General features: G+C 34.8%; 2 protein-coding genes across 3 annotated transcripts; both read left to right on the forward strand.

Annotated features, from left to right (window-relative positions):
- Nucleotides 1–7,575: 7,575 nt before the first annotated feature.
- Nucleotides 7,576–9,500, forward strand: LOC18048118 (transcription factor TCP14). The gene has a single exon (XM_006439543.2). The coding sequence runs from the start codon at nt 7,946–7,948 to the stop codon at nt 9,218–9,220; it is 1,275 nt and encodes a 424-aa protein (XP_006439606.1). The 5' UTR covers nt 7,576–7,945; the 3' UTR covers nt 9,221–9,500.
- Nucleotides 9,501–13,685: 4,185 nt separating this feature from the next.
- Nucleotides 13,686–17,155, forward strand: LOC18048119. Of its 2 annotated transcripts, none has more exons than XM_006439544.2 (10): nt 13,686–14,075; nt 14,337–14,518; nt 14,615–14,679; nt 15,038–15,078; nt 15,269–15,357; nt 15,465–15,578; nt 15,667–15,744; nt 15,942–16,007; nt 16,438–16,506; nt 16,837–17,155. In XM_006439544.2, the coding sequence occupies exons 1-10, from the start codon at nt 13,925–13,927 to the stop codon at nt 16,945–16,947; spliced, it is 966 nt and encodes a 321-aa protein (XP_006439607.1). In that variant the 5' UTR covers nt 13,686–13,924; the 3' UTR covers nt 16,948–17,155. The 2 variants fall into 2 exon arrangements, with proteins under 2 accessions (XP_006439607.1, XP_024043763.1); XM_024187995.1 differs by having other exon boundaries at nt 16,840–17,155.
- Nucleotides 17,156–17,446: the final 291 nt, after the last annotated feature.

A 17,446-nucleotide genomic window follows, 5' to 3' on the forward strand; every position in this document is an offset into this window, starting at 1 on the left:
AAACACAGTTGTCAAATGTCTTTAAACATGGCACATGCAATTGTCTTGGTTTTATTATTACTGGTAAAAGTTAAGATGCCAAACTATTTCCACTCGATGCTCTCTAGTTACCTTGGTTGGTGGTTAATTCTTATTTTCAATTTTGAGGACAGTGGAAAGTAGAATAAGAATTTTTTTTTTTTTTTTTTTCTGAATTCAGGTTGTGAAAAGAAGTGGCATTTTTTAAAAGAGATTGAAAGTGAAAAAAGAAAAAGAAAAAGGTATGTGATCGTTCATTCAAGTCTTTGAATAATAAAGAATCTCAGGAAATGAGTTGTTAAAGTCCGCCTTGTTTACACTTAAAGGTGAAAATCTTGTGAATCTCTATATGGATCAATCTCTGATTTCTTTATCTGAAAAAACAAGAAATAAACAAAAAAAAAAGTGGCTCGCTAATTAAAACAACTCCCGAATCACCGATCGTACTCAAAAAGAATTTATAAGGGCATTTTAACCTCACAAATCACAATTATGAATATCGTATAGGTTTAAATTAACAAAATTATCCATTTCATCAGTCGTTTAATATGGATGCAGCTATGATAATCAAACAATATATTTGGATGTGATTAACGATTGTGGTCCACTCACTGGATGCTTATGTTTTTAGGAGATTTGCTTTGTACTTTGGCTGTCATTTTATGCTTACTTGGTGTATATTGATTGGCTGTGACTAACATTGTTTGGATAATAAACATATCCACAACTCACATAAAATGCAAAAAGACATGCAATGAATTGATACATTAACTTCACGGCATAAATAGTTTACACAGGCATCACACACATGAATATGTATAATAAGTTTTGAAATATATATGACGTTTTGATTAATTTTTTCACATTAGGGGAAATTCACTCATTTATTTCCTATATTTTTTTTCCAATAAAAAAAAAAGCTCTATTTTTTTCAACATTCAAAATGCATTACTGAGTCCCCCTTTTTTTTCTGTGAAAAGGGCTTGTTCTTCATTATGTAACCAAAGACAACTAATTTTCAAATTTTTTTTTTTTAAGCTTTTGGAAGGCGAATTGTTTAGATATGGAAATGAACCCTTTCAATATTTTTCTTCAGCAAATACCACAAAAAGTATAAATAGTTATTATAATATCTTGGACCCAAATTTCAGTCAGACACCCCACCGTATCATCATCACACAACCCTCCTTGGCACTGATTTTTTATTTTTATTTTTAAGAAAATAAGCATCATTGCATTTGAGAAACACACTATATTATTTGGAAAATAATCGTAAATCTGTGTCAGGATGCATATTTATTATCAAGCGAGGCTACGTGTGGTGCCATTTGAGAAGCGAGTAATATGTGGAACCCGAAAATTGTGACTACGCACCATTCGTCGCACAATATATTAATGAATGATGAATGAATCACCTAAAAAATATTTCCTTCATATACTTCCGATTGTGCTTGCAACAAGGCGCAAATACGTTGAGTCGAATTCAAATATCGAAGGACAAAAAACCCAGCAATGTTAGAACTGAGTGAGAAGAGGCTACGGACAAGGCAGTCACATCCAAACTGACAGAGTCAAGCTCTTCCGAATCACGTGTTCCACTTGCACGACATGAAAGTGGCCACCACCTGTAACCAGATTATGATCGAAAATCTGATTGAAGGAGTGGGACGTGTTACCTACAAAGCAAAAGAGCGCGTGGAGATCTAATCAATCACTTAACTTTGTTGTGAAATTGTTGAAAACGTACGTAAGCCCTAATCCTCCTAACTCAGGAGGAATGGAAAGAAACCCGCTGTCTCTACTCCTCCCTACTTTGATGCGGCACCTCTGGCAACCCCACGTCCCCACCCCGCATAATTATTCTCTCTTTCTCTTCTCTTTCTTTTGCTAAACAATTTTCAATCTTACCGCCCTTTATTTATTATTTTTTTCTCCTATTTACTTTTTGCCTTTGACCAAATTTATCAATCACATGCAAAGTGCAAGCTACTGGATATACATTTTTGGCTTAGCCAAATTTATGAATCACATGCGAAGTGCAAGCTGCTGGATATACATTTGTAATACTTTGATCATCGAATTTTCCCCGTGCCCGCAATTCGTCGATAGACTGTCTTTGGTTTCGTTTACGCCTAAAATCATGTTTGATTCAAATCACAGAAGCTCCTAATGTGGGCTTCAATTGCTTACTTTTGGCCCAATTAGTTTTTCCCCTGCAGATTGTTTATCCTAGATTCCTATGGTAGTTTCATATTTGGCAGCCACCAAACATCAAGGTGATGGATCACTTATCTTTCTCTTCATGTTCTGCAATACAGAAGTTTGGAATTTATTCTAACCCAGGTTAAGTTAAATAATTTTTTCAATAAATATTATTTTATTCAGTAAATATGATTTTTTTTTTTAAGTTACTAATATGATAATTTTTTAGGGGTTAATGTGACCATTATCAATTTTCTTGAGGTTAAAAGAAATCATTTTAAAGACTAATATGAACATTTCTTATATTTTATTGAGGTTTATAAGAAATTATCCAAAAATTCTTTCATGTGGGTCGGGTTCGGGTTCTGCTCCTTTTTGTGTTTTGATGATGATGTTGGTGAGGTTGAATTTTGACTTTTTTTTTTATAAAAAAAAAAAAAAAGTATTTTGAAATAAATCTAACATGCTCTAAGTTAATATTCGAACTCATCTTAAAAGTTTCAGTAGAATTCTAAGTATAAATAATTCTAGAAAGCTTATATATAATTTATTAAATAAATAACTTATGAATGTTTAATGGTTCAACTAATAAAATTTGTGCAAGAGATTTATGGGTTGAACATGTCATATGAATGGAGTGAAAATTTGATTACCATCGTGTTAGTTTAAAAAGGAAAAGTTAAAATATTTATCAAAATTGCTGTCAATATTACCGAGCGATTGATCTGGATATTTAAAATGATCTTTTCCAGTACCTCGTGACTAAAGAGGGGAAGAAGAAGAAGAAGAAGAAGAAGAAGAAGAAGGAAAGAAGTATCTTAACGTGGAAATAAAAAGGTTAAAATTCATCCATATATGATGTTTTAGTGTATGATGTCCCTCGCTATGAGGAAAATGGCAGTCCGACAATATATAATAACAAGGTCTTAGCTAAGTATTGGAAGGTAAAGTGTCTTTTTCATTGCCATGCATATTGGCATACATAAGAAGCAAAAGATGTGGTCTCAAAAAAGGCAACATTATATAATTATATGAATATATATCCGCTAATATCTCTCTCGTCCACATCTCTTTGCAAATTGGTCCACTATGCCGTCATGCATATAAGATATCGAAACAGAAACTATTAGTCACTGCTGGCACCACTCGACCACTCATGTCTAATGTGCGCACATATCTTTGAACATGGTTTATGTCTCCTCGCTTGCGGATTTCAGTTGGTATTTTAGTAATATGAGTTGAGAAATTAAAGAAGAAAGAGTGGAAATACAAATGTTAATTAATTTGTGTCTCAAGACATTATAACTCGGCATATATAGATTTAATAAAATTGATAATGATAACTACTTGTTTGCTGGCTGATTTAATAACTTCAAATGCCTAAGAAAATTCAAATCCTTATTAAGTAGAAATAATATATAAAGAGAGCTCACCGCAAACCCTAATTGAATGTTTCTTCGCGATGTAATATAACCCAAAAGAAAGAAAGAAAAGAAAAGCTGTGTTGATAAAAGGACAAGCTACCACGCAATTATTTAAAAGATTAAAGATAAGTTATTGTTGAAATGTAAGTTATTTTGATATGCTTTTGTGTATGAATGCACACACAAGAAAGTCATCGATCAGATGTTTAATTTGTCAAAGATGAAGTTTTATCCATTACAGTATCGTTATCAATTTGGAATTATTAAATCGCATTTGGCGCCATAAAGCTCTTAATCAGATTTGTTTTGCTTTTAAATATTTATAATTAATAACTGAGAGAGATGGTGGTTGTATTCTATGGTGGTTTAAAAGTTATGGCAGGTACTTATGCATAAAGCTGTAGTTCTTTAACCTCATCTGATCTTTAATTTACCCATTGAGCTGGGCATCTACTTTAAGATGATTCAGAAAAAATCAAGAACAGTGAGCTTGAGATATTATTAGTATCAAGAGTAATCAGTGCAAAAACGCTTTATTTCAACTTCATATTTTTGTCGGCTTCTCCAATGTCTGCATGATCATAGACTCCATTGATATTAACACCGAATACCATCATTATCCATGCATAACCTGCCAAAATATTAACTGAGTAGCAAATCTGAGAACGACGACTTCAATGCAATCTTTTCAGTAAATTAGAGAAGTTTAAAACTCTAAAATTTTCATTGTTGATTCTAAGTTTTTGCTTGACTCCCAGTTAATGATTTTTTATATATGCTACTGTAAAATTTAGGATCTTAAGAATGAAAACTAGTGATATAATTAAAATTATGAGGTTTTCAATCGAAAATTTCTTATACTTTGTTGTAAAAAACCATGTTATATTTTACTTATACCTAACAACCTAATGAATCAACTTAACCACATACCTTGCTTTAAATTTTAATTTTTCACTTGGCTTAGCTAATCCATTTACGAAGTGTGACAGAAGTCAACCAAATTTGTAATTAAGAAAATTATCAAGCCAACAACTTTGTAGGCACTTAATTCAATAACAAAATCTCATATATAGGTTAAAAGTTTATAGTTCCATGATTCCTAATAGCAAAGCAGTTTACTGTTTTAATTTCATTCATTATAGTAATAGATTCTGATGATTCTTTATTTTTTTTCTTTGTTCATTAGATAAACCTCAGCTAATTTTTAAATTTATGACTACAACTGTTAAAAGACTAAGGCCGGTTTTTACTGTGGTAGGACAACTGTAAATTAAAGTTACAATACTAAACAGTTTGGTAAATACTTGTTGTTATGATTTTGAAACTGAAGATATTTTATCGCACACTTGCATGACAAAAAAACTTACAATATTTTACTATCTTTACCAAAATTATTATTTAAAAGTTATATCTATGGTATAATAATAACAACTTTTATTTTATAATTTATATTTTTTTTCAACAGTTATAATTTAAACTAAACATGTTCTACAAGAACAAGAAGAGAAAGAAAGTAAAAAAAAAATTAGGAAAATTACTTTGGCTTAATTTGTTCAGAGAACTTGCAATGCTCATCCAAAGCTAGCATGTATGAGAATATGACCCCAATGGACTCTAAATACGAAGCCAAATTCTCATAACTACATCTTTAGTGAATAAAATATATGGGTTCGATCTTTTTTGTGCGTCAGAATTAAGGTCAAATGTCACATTATTAATTGTTCATCAATGATAGAAAGTATGCTAGCTTCTGATACTAAATCGGGCAGACCATTTACCTGCTGAAGTTTTTTGACCAACGCAATCTGCCGCTTACCAAATATAAAGAAAAAGAAAATGCCCATCCACTGGTCTATACTTATAATGTGATAAAGACTTTGAATGATATGCTTTAATTTGGACAAAAACCAAGTGGATCAAAAGAAGCTTTAAATTTATGACAATCATCATTTCTCATACTTTATTTTATTTTTAAGATGTGAAGGGAAAAAATCAATTGAAGAAACTATAAGATACACTGTCCACTGTTACCGATTCGACAATGTCATTCATTTCACATTTGAAATTGCCTTGGATTAAACTTAGATTTTTTTTTCTTTTTATGGGGGTACCTCTGAATATTTTGAATATTTTCAACCTACCTTCAAACTGTATATTAAAAATTTCAAGTCCACCTCTATTTACTGTTAAAAAGGTAAAGTTTGATGAAAAAAATTTATCGATACATATGATCTCATTTACCCTAGTATATTTAACAGTAAATTAATGAGAATGGTTGATATTTTCAATGAGTTAGGTGAGGGTCGAAAATAATCAAAACATCTGGAAATGGTAAAAAAGAGATTGACCTTAAAATCTAAGAGTGTTGATATTTAATCTAAAACCTAATAAAAGTTCACCCTAAATTACTCGTCTATTTGAATGAATGTTTACGACCCTTTTATCAAGATTTAGTTCACTGTGTTGAACTTAAAAAGTGAAAATTAAAACCAATAAGATGCCAACTTCTATGCAGTTAAAATATTCGATTTATGATAATTTATTACCTAGAGTGTCTGAAAAGCCAAATTTATTATAGGGTACTTTTTTATGGGAGAATCAGAACTTCAAGCTTTCTACTTCTGAGGACATTCAAGCAATCAATTTTTCAAAAGGTGAAATTCAAGAATATACACTCTATCAACATTTATTTACGTTCATGTGTAAAACTAAGAACAATGCTACTGTATTTTCACCGTCAAGTTTTGTGAGTATATATTTTGGGAAGTTTTCTAATTTCGTAAGGTAAATATAAAATTATTCATCAAATTAGATAGTCGGATAGTCGGTGTTACGTTAACACCAACGAAAACAATGTTGGTTGACACCATTATTCTAAATCTATAACATTTATACGAATAAAAAATTGATCATAGGGTAAGTGGATTGATCATCACATGGCGGCATAGTTATCCTTGTGGAAAGCGACGCTTCTCAATAAATCAAAACCCTCATATTTTATAAAATGCATACATCCATATTCAATGATGATTTTTTTTTTTTCAATCAAGTGAAGTTGTTTCTTTAGTGCAGGAAGCACGGCAAACATTAAATGGACCTTTCAAAAGAATAGGTCGTGACTATTTCCGTTATGTTTACGCAGGAAAAAATTGAAAGGAAACAGAGAAGACTGTACAAGGCTGACTAGTACGCAAGTCAAGGTGTAAAGACTAAAGAGTTGAGCATAATGCAATAAAGAGAAGCCTGATATTAGTGTCTTTCCCTCCATTTCTTGCCCAGCTTTTACCCTTATAATATAAATTCAGAATTAATTCAGTCATAATATTATCCAAAACCCAACAACCAAACCCGGTGATCATGCATGACCCGAATCCAAGAAAAAAAATAAATAAACAAAAAGATTGCATAGGGGCCAAGAATCAAACCTTAACCTTAACCTTAACCCTAACCCTAACCCTAAATAATAAGTGAGGCCCAAAAGGCAAAAACTACTGGAGGAATCCCAAAGTCTCCCAGCAAAGGTGCAGAACAAAGGCAAAGGCCAAAGGGAAAATGAAATGATTACTTGAATGAGATGGGACCCACGTGATAATCTTTCCTTTTTAAGTCTCTCAATTTTTTGACTTGGGATTGGGTCCCACCTCGGCCACCATTGTCTTTATGGATTGAATGATAAAAAGAGCACCTCACGTGGAGTCTGAACCAAAGGGGCTGTCCAACCACAATAAAAAGGAGCCCTCTTTGATTCTTTCATTCATTCAGTCTTTAAAAATTAAAATTGAAATAAAAAAAAAATCAGATTTTTTTTTCTCCTTCTTCTTTTTATTTTTTATTTTTTAAAAAAAGAAGGAAAAAAATAATAATAATAAAAGGAACAAATAATTAAAAGCCCTCCAAACACATCAACAAAGCAATTTCTTTTCCTAAAAAATTTTGCTTTTTAAAGCTCACCCATATAATTCCCACTCATTATCTTTGTTGCTTAAAGCTAGCAAGCTAGCTTGCTCTCTTCTTCCCTTATCCTCTCTCCTCTCTTATAGACATACAATATCAACAACATACATCAATAATATTTCTCAAACAAATTCCCATCAAATAATAATACTCCTCCTATACTGCTCCCTCTTCTTCTTCTTCTTCTTCTTCTTCTTCTTCTTCATAACAAAAATAAATAAATCTAAGAGAGAGAGGGAGACCCACAAATTAACAGATTAAATTAAAGCCTGAGTCTCTCTCGCAAGGAAGGCCATTACAGAAAAACCAATAAACCCTATAGAGCTAACCACTACTTTGATGCTGTAATGGAAGGAGCTGGAGGCAGCAACAGTGATGATCGTCATCAATTCCACCACCACCACCATCACAACCAACAACGCCATAACTTTCCATTCCAATTACTCGAAAAGAAAGAAGACGATCAACAGCCATGCTCATCGTCTTCAGCTTACCACCCTTCTTCTCTGGCTATTAATCCTATCACTACTAGCGCTGACCAACAACAACAAGAAGAACAGCAACTAAACACATCATCGTCAAATCGTTCCAATAATATTTCATCAGGTCTCCAAATCTGTGCAGCTTCAGAGGCGTCTAATAAGAAACCTCCTCCTAAACGAACCTCAACTAAAGACAGACACACCAAAGTTGACGGACGTGGCCGCAGGATTCGCATGCCTGCTCTTTGCGCAGCTAGGGTTTTTCAGCTGACTCGTGAGCTTGGTCACAAATCTGACGGTGAAACCATCGAGTGGTTGCTTCAACAAGCTGAGCCTGCAGTGATCGCCGCCACCGGCACTGGCACAATCCCAGCTAACTTCACTTCTCTTAATATCTCACTACGTAGCTCCGGCTCCAGCATGTCCGTTCCTTCCCAGTTAAGATCCATAAACTACAACTCTAACTTCTCTATGCAACAACAACAGCAGCGTCGAAGTTTGTTTCCGGGTATTGGTCTTGACACTACTACTGCATCACCGACATTTCTCAATTTTCAGTCCAATAATTTCAGCGCTTTATTGCAAGCCAAGCAAGAATTGAGAGACACTAGCACCAATAATTCCTTGGAGTTATCAGCTGATCAGACGGCTGAAGAGAGCTTAGGGAGGAAGCGAAGGCCGGAACAACACGAATTGTCACCACAGCATCAAATGGGTAATTACTTGATGCAGTCAAGTTCCGCAGCGGTTCCGGCAAGTCATGCTCAAATTCCGGCCAATTTTTGGATGGTAACAAATTCTAATAATTCAGTTATGAGTGGTGACCCAGTATGGACTTTTCCTTCTGTCAATAATAGTGCCGCTGCCATGTATAGAGGCACTATGTCAAGTGGGTTACATTTTATGAATTTTTCAACACCTTTGGCCTTGTTGCCGAGTCAACAATTAGGGTCAAGTATTAGTGGGAGTAGCGGTATGAATATTAATGAAGGGCAGTTGAATATGAATATGTTAGCCGGATTAAATCCATACAGGCAGGTTTCCGGTACCGGCGTATCGGACTCGCAAGCCAGCGGATCACACTCACACCACGGTGGCAGCGGGGATGATCGGCACGACACAACAAGTCATCACTCTTGATACTTAATTATCCTTAATTACTTCTTGTTGTGTGTGTAGTTTGATGTGTAACGTAACACACGTGAGGTTTTGATTGGGCTTAAATTTGATGAGTTTTTATGATTATCCCAATTTTTTTGGTGTGGTTAATGTGGGTGGGTTCTTTTGGGTTTGAACTTGAAGGATGGAAATTCAAGACACTTTCTATTATTTTTAACATGGGTATTGCCTGGTTTGGCTATAAAGAGAGTCTCATTTGGGGTGTTTTTGCATTTACACAATATATCATCCTCATAATCATCATTTGTGAAATTATTTTTCCTTTATTTGTATTGCCATTGCCAAAGCTAGTACTTTTGTGTAATATCCATAATTTTTAGTGGAGAAAAATGACTTTATATACGATGATGCCGTATGGTAAGTCTCCTACCAAACTAGCACATACCATTTGTTTGTTTTGTTTTGTTTTTTTTTTTTTTTTTTTTTGCTTCTTGTATATGTCAATTCTCACTCTTGTGATGTGTGTCTGTGGAGGTGAAAAACTTTAAAGGCAACGAAGTTAGTGTAGTGAATAGTGATTCAGTGAAAGAGATGAAACAGTAACAGTAGTACCACTGCATTCATGGCATGTTATTTATTTTTTATTTTTTAAAACATATCAAAACCTTTTTTTTTTTTTTTTTTTTTTTTTTTTTTAGTTTGGGGTTTTCTGATTCGAAATCTCTGCTATGAATCTCAAGGTTTACTGCATCAATGATTAAGTTTCTTCAGAGAAATTGGGGTTAATTGGAGGAGTGGGGTCCATATCTTATCAGTTCCAGGTGTTGGCACAGGTAGTGGGTCCCAGCTGCTGCTGATTGCCCAACCCAATGTACAATGTCACTGACAAACAGGTGGATCATTCCTCCTTTTCTTATTTTTAATTTTTGGCCCTTCAATTGTTTATAGAGAGTAGTTTTTTTTTTTTTTTTTAAAAAAAATTCTTTTGTGCGTAGTTTACAGTAGTATATGTTTTGTTTACTCGCTCCCCACTGGCACCATAGAGATCTGTGGTGGGTTTTAATGACCCTACCCTGCGTGGCCCATCAGCCTCATTAATCTGTACCGTTCATTTCGAAGTGGGCCATGCTTTGATGGGCACATTGAATGATTGGGTCTCCTTGAGAAAAATGTGGAATCTGGAGTTTCATGCCCATCTGTTATTACCATTTACCCCTCCCCCGCTTCGTCTAAAATTATTTCAGAGCCCTTTTAGTTGGCAAATGATGCTTTCCTTTGAAGCTCAAGGATATTTTATTTTCTAAAAATTTCATTCTTTAATTGTATGTACTCATCGATCCCACTTTTGCACCCACTCAAGAAGGGGAACATGGCCGAAATTCCTCTCCTATATTGACCAGATTGATCATTTCCTTTCCATATCTTAAAACTCATGTGATGCTTATTAACTTTTGGTGAGCAATTCAGCCTTTTTTGTAATCTAGTTAAAAAATAAATAAACATACTTTAATATTGATTCTGAAATGAAAATTCAACGAGTAGTCTTAGCACTAATAAGATTCTGATATGTTTTAAAATGTGAAAAAAATGATTAATCTTGCCAATCAAAGAGGAAGGAAGAAAGAAGGGATTTTGATTCTTTTCCATTAAAAAAAAAAAACTTCAAAATAAGTTGAAGAATGAATCCCTCTTTTGATCATGCCCAATTAGTGATTCCAAAAAATTTAAAAAAATTAAAATTGGTGAATAAAATGATTTAATTAAAGGACAAGATGATAATTTCGTAACATCACCGACAGTGAGACACCTGGCAAAGAAATATCCGACTGGTCGCGCACGAGACTTGAATGGGATACGAGTTTCTTGCCTTGAATTGTCCAAGAATAGTGCTAACGAAGAAATATAATAGGGTAAGAAGATAATGACATTTACCGTTATTCGCCCCTAATCATGCAATGTTCTTACTTCGTCTCTGAAGATGGAAATTCCAGAACTTACGCTACATATTTTCCCTCATTAATTTGTCACTTTCAAATTCAAATATGGACTAACAAATCTGCATTAGAATATTTAGAAATACTTTCACTTTTTAACATGCCTTTACTATATCAAAAACCCTTAGGTGGGAATTAGATTGGACTAAATATTATAAAAAAAAAATTCGATTAAATTAGATTGGATTAGGTTGAATTATACAATACTACCTTATGTTTGGTACAATATTAGATTGGACAATGTTAAATTATATTTAAATAAAAGTAACAACTCTTTATGAATGAACTGGAATTGTTAATCCCATGATTTAATAGTTAAATTTGAATTTAGTCACCTAATCTAATGCGAGGAAAGTTGCCAAACATAAGACAGATATTTAATCTAATTCCACACATAGCCCTAACTTCCAAACATAACCTTAAGTTGTTAATACAATTTAATGGCACATGTTTTGGCATTTAATAGCTTTAAGTGTATGTTTGGGGAAAAGGGTGTCTCACCATCATCACAGAAATTGAAATGGTCTGGCTCGTACGCACATTGCACATGGACATGAACCCAAATGAGTACAACAAAATTGGTCCCGCAAGGGCAAATCTTGTATCTCAAAAAATAGCAAGCATGATTAGACCATCTAAGGTGCGCGCGCGCGCACACACAGGGAGGTTCTTGACAAACAAGTGGGTTTCGATCCTGGAGAAATAATGTTGCGTTTTGTTGCCTAATAGATACTATTATCTGATAATGGGAACTTTGAACTCTTGATTTTGGGCCCCGGATATCTAATAATCGCGCTAGATTTGTGTTGATTATGGTGATATAAATTGATATTGGTACATAAAACATGTGCCTACCTGCTGCCATTTCACAGTGCAGCTGCTGCTAGCTGGTGGTTAGCAATAGCGTAGAATCAGTAATTAGGACTCTAGAGTCTAGACCCACTAATTTTTTTTTAAGTGTACGAGAACCCTGCTTCAACTTTTGCTGACATTTTCATGGAGATATTTTCTATCATAAAGAGTTAACTATCTAGACATTAAACTCAGAAACCAAACTTGGTCGTTAACATTTAAGAAAATAAGCTAATGGCTCTCTTGTTTTGATTTTCATTGCCTTGCCTTGATGAAGGATATAATGAGCGTGAGCGTGCATGTATGGAATGTAAAGTTTACAAAGATGAAACATGTTTAGTTACACCTCAGAAGACCAGAGTGAAGAGCTTTTGCACATGATCTAACACTGTACTGTCATGCACAGTTTTAAAGTTAATGCAAAAAGCGATGCTAGCCTTTGTTGTCTATGTATCTTCGCAGGTGTCGTGTTGGGTACCAATTAAGTAACCCAAGCTAGCATATGGATACTTGAGTGGAGCAAGACACACTTTCAAATTCCATCAATATTACAATATATATATGAGACCTGAGAGTATCTTATTCTCTAAGCTGATTCATGGCTAACACAGTTGGTGAATTGAAATTATATTTCATAATCCAGGCACAAACTAAACTTCCAACTGCATCGATTTAAGGAGCTTCACCTTACAGAACACTGAAGATTTATTCGATATGGCAGTACATTGGATGAATTGATGAGAGAGTTCATGTCCATCCATCGAGATCCTTTTTTTTTTTCATTTCTTTTTTGGGGTCGTTTTCCTTGGGAATTATGCAAGTGTTGGTGCTCAGTGCTCTTCATCACTGTCACTTTTTGGTCTGGATCTGGCCCTTTCAGCCCATAAAGCCATGGGGACAACTCGTTTACAATCTCATTAGCGGCACCCTATGGCTGGCGGAGATTAAAAAGATATGATGATTAATGAGCATGGATTATCAATAATTACTAATAAATCAATAAAATTTCTCACTCCAGCTTTGATTTTCATTCGACTTTCATACCTTCCTTCTCAAATCTCCCATGTCATAGTACTTCCACAACATGTCAATTAATGCTGGAGAGAGAAAATTGTCTGGTTTATTTATTATTAATTAGTGATAACCTATATGTATCATCACCTCTCTTTAGTCCCCATCATAAATGTACCATCATAAAAAAATTGCCAAATATAAGTTATTTATACAACTTAATATGAAACCTGCTTTCAGTTTGAAAAGTAGATGAATAAGTAAAGTATCCAGCATTTACTATTCCACTAAAGAGTGGATTGTGATGAAACTATCAATTCAATTGTTAAAAATAAATAACATGTATCATGTGATGAATGTGCGCCATCAGAGAGCTCTTCATTGGGAGCGCAAATAGCCATTCATCTGGAAGTTTAATTGTCATTTTGAAATTCATTAAAAAAGAAAACAAGGGAATTGACTAAATAAATAATTAAATATTATATAATGCACAGGTCATTTTAATTAAGGAAAAAAAAAAGAGAATGCTCCAGAAGAAGGGGGGAAAAAAAGAAGGTGAAAGAAGAGAACAAATGTGGAGTTCTCTAATTGGGAAATTAGTTAAAAGTTAAAAAAAAAAAAAAAAAAAAAGAAGGGTGGGCTGCTGTTGTGTCCCTTTACGGACAAAAGTAGGAGGTTTGGATTTGGAAAGTGGAAGTCCATAGTCCCTACCCGTGTCGTGTGAATTGTGTTGTAATTTGTAAAATCGAGACCGATGCGTTCAAATTTCAGCCTCGAGTTGCACGCAAAACATGGTACAACGAGAATGGTCACCACTAATCGCCGATTCTGAAGCCACAATTAAATTACCCAGAAGTCATAAAATAAAATGGAGACTGCATCTGCAAGAATTTCAACACGCTGCCACTGGTGGAGTCATACCAAGACTGTAACTTTAATCTGGTTCATCTCTTTCGTCTTGTTCTATTCTTTCTTCCACATGGCCCTCCAAAATTCTTCCCAAAACTACCCTTCTTCGGGTAAATGTTTTCTCCTCTTTCTAATTCACTATTTCTCGTTTTAGATGCTGCAGTGACTGATTTGTAATGGGTTTATATGTTTTATTTGTTTGTTAATCCTTAATTGTATTTGTTAGCTCCACCAAATGGTATGGTTATGCATAATTCAAGATCGCTTTTAAACTAGTGTTTTTACTCTTTGTTTAATTTCGAGTGGATATCAAGGAGTTCAATTGACGATTGCTTGTGTGCACTAAGTTGGTATTATGACGATAAATTTAGGAGGGATTACATCACATTCTCATATTCCAAATGGGGAGCGAAGGGCAAGACTGTATGATAAGATGGCAAGGGATTTGGATGATCACGGAGCGGCTTTCCTTAAGCAGGGTGAAACCTCTCAATCATTGTTGCTTTCTGACATCTTTACTCTCAAGGATGGAGCTGTAACGCCTGTACATAAGGTAACATATGACTGTATTTGATGACATGCGCCTTCATTCATATGGTACTTCTTGATACATTATAAGTTAGTGATGCACTTGTCTTCTTTCGCTCAGGCAGCAAATCCCCCTGTTCGAGCTAATGTTTTGTATCTCAGCCCGAAATACTCGGTCCCCATCTCGTAAGGATCATTTTTTTTCTCTCATATTTCTTGGCCCACACATTGTGATTCAGCAGATATATAACCTTAATCACTTGAAAGGGAAGAAAAACATCAGTTATTTTCTTGAAAACTGTTGTTTGCATTGAGAAAATTGATTTAAATTTATCTTTATATGACATGAAATTGAGTTCCACGTTTCAGAATTAGATATCCATTTAGTATGTCTGGATTAAGAAAAGAACACATACTTCCTCTTCTACACTAGTTGTCCCGACCCGGGCGTCTTTGAAATGATTTTCCGAATTTATTTTTTATAATTTCTTGCTTCATTGTGAAAATCTGGTGGGTAAGCTTTTTTTTTCCCCTTCCCTCGCAGAGATGCTGTAAAACGTATATTCAGTCCACACTTTGACAAAGGTAAGCTGATATATACTATCTGTTTAAATTGCAACTTTTTCTGTAAAGTTCAGTGAGTTAATTTGATTGTTCCTCAAATACTAAGAGGATCACTCTTTTATTGTTGTTTAACCTCTCTTATGTTTGAGAAAGTGAAATTCCCTAATCCACTTTTTCTCATTTTTGGTTTGCTTACGTATGCCTTTGTTAGTGATCTGGTTTCAGAATTCTAGTTTGTACCATTTTAGCATGTTTCATGCCTCGCATCATATTTCGCCAGTTCCTGCCACTGAAGATGAGGTACATTACTTGTTTGAAGTTTGAACTAATGTAGACATATATTTTAGAATTCAGTACTTCTTGTAAGTACTTTGATCTACACTTGGAACCCTTTCCCGTTTTGTCAGATTGAAGCTGAAGCAACTGCGGTTAGAGCTGTGGCAGAGGATCTTTGTCCTCTAAAAATTGTGCTAGACAGGGTGATTTTAACTTCCACTGGTGTGCTTCTGGGTTGCTGGCAGGTTACTATCTAGATCTGGAAATTATCATATGACATGTTGGATCAACAGTTCATTTTAGTTCCTTTTTTTTTTTTGGGTGGGTGTGTAGGTGATCTCTGGTACTGATCCTATGACCATTCGTGCTAAGCTGAGAACTGCACTCCCAAATGCACCCGAGAAGCAGTTAGTAAGGAATTCATCTTGTCTTTTATAAAGTGCTATTGGCAGTAAGGAATTCATCTTGTCTTTTATAAAGTGCTATTGGCAGATTGTCACTAGATAATTCCTAGATGAACATTGCTATGGAACCAATTAGTTTGAAATCTGTTGCTTCCTGCAAAACTGCTTTGTTCAAGGCGCTAACATATCTGCTTTCTGCTGCAGTACGATCCTGCCATTCTTCACACATCATTCGCAAGGCTTCTGGGTCACCCTAGAGCTTCACCCACGGTAGAACTATTATAGCATCCTTCAGTTTTTGACTGTCAGTTGTAACGGATAGATCTCTCTGATTGACATCCCCTGGGATTTTCATAATTTGCAACCTGGGAAACAGTGAATAGCTCTTGTGTGACTTGTGAAGCAGTAACATTTGGAGCTAGCTGTTAATGAAGTGTGTGAATAAGTGCTATCTATACTCTGCCAAATCTAATTTGAATTCCTTGTCTAATATATGCGTAAACAGTTGCAGCTAAGAGAAAGATTGCTATTCTTAGACCAAGTATATAAATCATTTTCGGAACACACCAAGATGATTAGGATCATTCAACAATAAGGGGATAGCAAACATCATCTTGTCTCGTCTTTGGATGTTATGCTTGTTTTTGTTCTTGCATCTAATAGGATTTTCTGATTCACACTTGTACCGCATCATATGCAGGGGCCTCATCAACTCCGTTTCTTACATGAGCTAGTAGAAAGTCTAAACAATCAAATCCGTGGATCTGAGGTAAGTATTTACTTAAGTATGCTACCGCTGTCCACCTATTCTCAGTAGCTGGTTGGTTTTGGGTGTGCCGAAGGATGGACTTTCGAAAGAATGTAGTTTATTGTAATTATGAAACTGTATTTTCTAGGGTTGCTGTATCCTCAATTAATGCATTTTTTTGGCACTTGCAAAAATTGGGAACTGAAAGCTGAAAGTTGATTTAGACCTATATGGAAGAATTACTCCATTAACCTGCTTGCTTTCCAGTTCCTTTTTCTGTATTTACCATGTTTCATTTATCTTCCATAAATCATACAGCTTACGGTGATGGCATCTCACATGTGTATATAGGAGGCTGTGGTGTCTGAACTCTGGTATGTTGAAGAGTACGATGTATTGGCCCTTGCCTTGGATGGAAGAATGAAGGTTCGCAAGTTCCCCCTGGAATGTTCAAGCGTCTGAAATTCCAAACATCAGTAAAATACAAATTTGATCAAGACTCTTCTCAAGACTACAACTCATCATCAAATATTTTGTTTTACTTTTTTGAAAACGAAAATGAACTCTCGTCATCTAATGTATGCTCATGGTAATAAGATTCCCACGTCTCACGCTTTGTAATTTGTATGATGTGTCTCAGTTAGTCACCTTTATAGATTTCTTTTATTAATCATTTGTGCAATAAATTCCTGAAAGAAATAAATCTTTTTTTTTTTGGCACAATAATATTTAAGAGTACGGAAGATGCATACGTTACATTGCCATTCCATACATAAGATATATGAGAATCTCCGCGGTTGGCACACGCCTCTCTGTGGATTAAGCGCTGCTTTCGGAAGACTTATTTCTTTTCACTTTCAAAATCACGCACGTCTCCCCGTGGGTGCTACACGCTTTTGCTCCAGACCCAGAGTTGATTCAATATCAACATGCACACTCCCCATTTGCTTATCATACTAAC

This window comes from Citrus clementina, unplaced genomic scaffold, assembly GCF_000493195.1.
Source record: "Citrus clementina cultivar Clemenules unplaced genomic scaffold, Citrus_clementina_v1.0 scaffold_3, whole genome shotgun sequence".
Taxonomy (NCBI): domain Eukaryota; kingdom Viridiplantae; phylum Streptophyta; class Magnoliopsida; order Sapindales; family Rutaceae; genus Citrus; species Citrus x clementina.